Source organism: Eucyclogobius newberryi, unplaced genomic scaffold, assembly GCF_026437365.1.
Source record: "Eucyclogobius newberryi isolate DKJ021-1_F unplaced genomic scaffold, fEucNew1.0.hap1 SCAF_7, whole genome shotgun sequence".
Taxonomy (NCBI): Eukaryota; Metazoa; Chordata; class Actinopteri; order Gobiiformes; family Gobiidae; genus Eucyclogobius; species Eucyclogobius newberryi.
In genome coordinates, this window is record NW_027316389.1 from 19,783,645 (window position 1) to 19,789,644 (window position 6,000).

General features: G+C 38.9%; 1 protein-coding gene across 1 annotated transcript in view; it reads right to left on the reverse strand.

Moving 5' to 3' along the window:
* plxnb2b (plexin b2b) overlaps positions 1-6,000 on the reverse strand; it is a 253,304-nt gene that overhangs the window by 98,706 nt on the left and 148,598 nt on the right. The window contains exons 10-12 of the mRNA XM_072435874.1: positions 3,990-4,101; positions 2,947-3,048; positions 1,382-1,474 (exon numbers count right to left, since the gene is read on the reverse strand). Coding sequence (XP_072291975.1) covers positions 1,382-1,474; positions 2,947-3,048; positions 3,990-4,101 — 307 coding nt within the window. The remainder of the gene's footprint in view (positions 1-1,381; positions 1,475-2,946; positions 3,049-3,989; positions 4,102-6,000) is intronic.

A 6,000-nucleotide genomic window follows, 5' to 3' on the forward strand; every position in this document is an offset into this window, starting at 1 on the left:
CTCCTCTAAAACATAACGCATTATTATTTGATGTGAAATTCAGAAATATAGTACATTTTTATAATTCACATTTTTTGGAACAGTAATGTATTATTGTTTAAAGTAATAATGTGTTCAGTTCTATATTGCAATTTTAATTTATTTTTGAAGTGTATCAAGCACATATTGTTTTACAATGTTTTATATTTATATTTATTTATAGTTATTTATTTTTTGGTTATATTGTGTTCTATTTTTACTTATTTCAACAAAAATATGTAACAATTATATTACATCATTGGTGTTGAATATTTGAGTTGTTATAGTTCATTTTTGTGGTTAAAAAGGCATAAAAAAAATAAATATTAAGATAAGATAAGATAAGATAAGATATTCCTTTATTGTCCCACATGGGGAAATTTCATTGATGCAACGCAGGTAGATACAGAGGTAGATACAGAAGAACAGATCACTTATAGGAAGTCTGAAAAACACTTTCAGTAGAAGATCTCTTATAGACCATGTCAAACTTTGCGTTTTCCTTAGGATGTCCGCCGGGATAACGTGACGATCTCCGGCTAAGACGACGATACTCCGCAGTTTCATGAGTTCTTCCTTTGTGTAAACACGCACCGGTGCCGGCCGGGGGGGCGCGGGGGGCCGGGGGGGCACGGAGCCGAGGCACATCGCAACGACACGAAAACACTCAATCCAGCCGAACAAAGTCAAAACAAGTTGAATTAAAGCAATTCCAGTGCGTGTCCCGATTGTTCGTGAAGTTCCTCTTTTATATAAACGTGTACCGCGGCACGGCGTACGTCAGCTGCGGCCGGAGGGCGCGGGGGGGCCGGGGGCTAGCTCAGAGCTAGCGCACATCACGACGACAGGACGAAAAACACTCAATATTCAGCCGAAAAAAGTTAAAAACAGTTGAATTAAAAACGATTCTAGCGCGTGTCCCTATCGTACAGTAAAATAGAAAAAAATATTTACTAAATATAGAAGATAAAGCACAATAAGTGTGAAAAAAGTGTGAGAAAAGAGTAGAGCGTTTACACCGGGCTGCCAGCTGTACCAGCGCCTTTGTGACGATATTGCAACAAATTATGGTATTGATCATATCCCACAGACACAATCACCATAAAACAGGATAATTAAGTACAAAAATGAACCTTAAAAGCAATTAAAACATACGGTTAAGTAGTTACGCCGTAGGGTCTTTTATGAATCATATATATATATATATATATATATATATATATATATATATATATATATATATATATATATATATATATATATATATATATATATATATATATATATTTGAAGAGTAAAAAACACATTTCCATGATATATTTGCACTGATGCGTTTCCAAAAGTGTCCAGAGACTCCACTCACGCTGAAGCCGTTGAAACTGTAAAACGTGTCAGCGTAGAAGACGTCTTCCTCTACGTTCTTCATCAGCTCGGTGCCAATGGTGAAGGAACGACCCTGAGGAAGCAAACAAACAAAAACAAACACACAAACAAACAAACAAACAAACAAACAAACAAACAAACAAACACAATTCATTATTTAGCTCATTTTGAAAGAAAAGCATCACCTTTTCAAGTGTAGCAGCATGTTTTCCACACTTAAAGTTGGAAAATGCTTGTCTTTTTCTTATTTAATGCTTGTTCCATTACAATCTTACTTTAAGGCAGTCAAAATGTAGTCAAAACAAGATAAATGCTCCTTATTAGATGGTGATTTTTCTAGTTCTGACAGAAGAAAGGCACCATTAGTCCCTTCACACACACTCACACACCAACACACAGACACACACACACACCTACACACGCACGCACACACACACACACACACACACACACACCTACACGCGCACACACACCTACACACGCACGCACCTACACACACACACACACACACACCTACACACGCACGCACCTACACACACACACACACACACCTACACAGGCACACACACACACACACGCACACACACACACACACGCACACACGCACGCACACACACACACACACACACCTACACACACCTACACACACACCTGCACACCTACACACGCACACACCTACACACACCCATGCACCCACACACCTACACACACACACAAACACTTACACACACACACCTACACACGCACACACCTACACACGCACACATCTACACACACCCACGCACCCACACATCTACACACACCCACGCACCCACACATCTACACACACCCACGCACCCACACACCTACACACACACACACACACACACACACACTCAAACACACACACACAGACTCAAACACACACACACACACACCTACACACGCACACACCTACACACGCACACACCTACACACACACACACACACACACCTACACACACACACCTACACACACCTACACACACACACACACACACACCTACACACACACCTACACACACCTACACACACCTACACACACACACACACACACACACCTACACACACACACACACAAACACACACACACACACACCTACACACATCTACACACACCTACACACACACACACACACACGCACACACACACACACACACACACACCTACACACACACACACACCTACACACACACACACACACCTACACACACACACACACACCTACACACACCTACACACACCTACACACACACACACACACACACCTACATACACACACACACACACACACACCTACACACACACACACACACACACACAAACACACACACACACACCTACACACACACACACACACACACACCTACACACACACACACACACCTACACACACACACACACACACACACAAACACACACACACACACACCTACACACACACACACACACACACCTACACACACACACACACCTAAACACACACACAAACACACACACACACACACACACACACACACACACACCTCGTACAGAGCCAGATTGAACCCTTCGAAGCTGATGCGCCCCCTGTGGCCGACTGGGATCAGGACCGGGTCCGGGTTCTCAAACTTGGGACACTGGGCGGCCTGAGGAGAGAAAACATACATAAATAATCCAAAATGAATCTAAATAAAATGATGATGGCACGTTTTTTAAAAAGTGACTCCTCGAGGCGCGGCTGCGACAGACGTTTAACCGCCACATCTGCTGCGTTTCGTCACACGAGATGGTCCCAGCTGATGGCGGCATATGGACTCTGATTCATTTCACCGAGCGATTTGGATGCGACATGCACGCCTTCAACTAAGATTTAATACATTTATTCAAGAAAATCCTCAATCACTTAGTTGAATGAGCAAATAGGAATTACGACTTTTAAAATGCGCTGTTTTTTGTAGCTTTGTTTTTTGTATTTACGGACGTTAAGGGCAAACATAACATTTTGTTGATAATTTGGATGGAGCTACACTGTGAAAATTACTGTCTAAAATAAAGATAAGTGCTTGAATAAGTGGCATTTATCTTCTCTGTCTGTCAAGTAAGATTGCCAATGGAAGAGGCATAAAATAAATTGTTTTACTTAAAATAAGACACAAATACAAGCATTTTCTAGCTTGAGATTAGAAAAAAACATCAAATTACACTTGAAAAAATAACAAAACTTCCTTGTTCTATTGGCAAAGACTTATATCCATCACTTTTTACTTTATTTAAGACAATGTCACAATTTTAGCGTCACAATGTTTGGGAGAAGAAACGTCACGCCTGTCTGGATGGTCGATTTGTCATTCACGTCGTCTTATAGGATACGACTCCTCTAAAATGTGACCAAAAAGTGCAGTAAATGTGGCGTAAATAGACAGATAAACAGCATTTTACATTTAGGTTTACCATTTTTAGAGTTTATATCAAATCTCTTATTTTTGATTCTAAAATGGCTTCTTATCACAACTTTCATCGGGAAAACATCATTTAAAGGGTCAGACATGTAGATTTAGCGTGACTTTACGTGCGGCACTCCACAAACCTGTCTGTGTTTGATAATGTGAGGGCCGTAGATGCCGTCGTTCATGTCGCTGCAGCTGTGGTCTCGAATGTTCCACTGACAACCCCACAGGCTAGACACGCACGCCATGCACCTAAGACGGGCAAGAAACCACGTTCAGTTAGAGTCAGAGAACTAAACAGGGACAGACAACGTGGTTTAAATCCAGTTCAGAGATGCCTTTCACCTCAATAAATGCTCAAAAGTGCGATTCTCTGCCCGTTATTCAATGACAAAATAGTCTATATACTAATTAAGAACAATTTACATGCAACTGACAACATTTTCTTACATTAAACAATTCTTCAACAAAATAAAAGCTGTTATCAGGAATTATTATTTGCAAAATCATAATTGAGTGACTTTGAGTGAATTATTGAGTGATTTTGGCTCTCGATTACGCTTTGGTTGCAAATGCCGCGTTCACGTGCTCCTCTGGAACACGTTTTTCCCTGTGCCTGAGATTCAAGGTGGATTCTCCTGTGTTTGCCTGGTAAAAAATAATAATAGAACTGTACTAGGGCTGTAGATATTTAGTTGTCGATTAATGGGTCGATGGAGTTGTTTCATTGGGATTAAAAGGATTTATCTGGATCACAGCAGAAAGGAACAGGTTTACAGTGAGTTTGAGATTTGCAATGAATTGTGAGATTGTCTTTTTACAGATAAATAAACTGTTCACTGGAAGTTTTCTGTTTAAATATTTGCAATCGTGTGAACTCGAGGTCTTGTCTGTGCACTTTTTATCCGTCAAACACTCAGAAAACCGACTGATCCAATCCTTTCCTGAGTCGATTACATCCCCACACAGGACAATACAAACTGTTCTTGAGTGAAAGTGATTATGCGTAACTTCTGAGCACATTTTAGCCTCAAAGTTAATGTGTTTGAAGCAGGAGTCGGCCGCTTTGACGTTGACAAATTGCAGTGTCAAGAGCATCGAGGTAAAAAGCTGCTGCTCCACTGACACTTGTGGTCTGGAGTCTGAAAAGGAGTGAGAAATATGGACAAACATAAACATCTCAATATTCTGGGTGATCTCAATAACAATCAGTCAGACAATATGTTTTATAAAGTGTCATGAAAGTGCTAGAATGTGTCTGTAAATGTCTTATTGACGTTAAAGTGTCGCACAAAATGTGAATGGAGCATAAAATGAATCACAAAAGCGCAGAAATATCACTTTATTCTCTTGTTTGGGAGATTAAACTAGACTTTTCTGCCTTTTTTGATGTTCAATAAAAATACAGAAGCATCAGTAAAGTTATTGCTCAAGTAAAAGCTCAAATATTAAATTAATACAAAGATGATAATAAAAAGTATTGAAGTACCTGTCTATAAACATAGTGAAAAAGTAAAGGTATTTCACGCAAGTTTTGAGAAGTATTAGAGTCAAATGTAGTGATTTAATTCTTTATTCAAGTAATTTGGATTTATATTTTTTGTTTGCGTGAATGTGCAAAATAATACAGTACTTTTTATTTCCCGTCCAGTTAAAAAAATGTACAGATAGAGAAAAGTATAGGAATGTCAAGATTATAAATGTACATAATTGTGATTGTTTAGGTTACAATATCAACATAAAGACATTTTTAGAAGAAAAAATAATTGTATTTGTTTTCAATTCGTAGAAAAGAGACAATTTTCAAACTGAAATAGTTATTTTTGTATAATTATGAAAATAAATGTGACGATTTTAGAAGCTAAAGTGCTTCTTTAGTCTTTCCTCAAAAAAGTAAACTAAATGTAAAGTTCTTTTTTTCTAAGTTTTGATTTCAGAAGGTCACATGAATAAAATTGCAATGTTTATTCATAAAAAAACAATCAATAATCATTCCACCAACATTTGTTATGGTGACATGGCTACTGCAAAAGTCCTGAACTGAACACAGTACTTTTACCTCACACCTTTCCCACGAGCGGATGTTACTGAACACAGTACTTTTACACAGCAGTGAATAAAATGACGGCAAACACAAACATGCAAACTCAT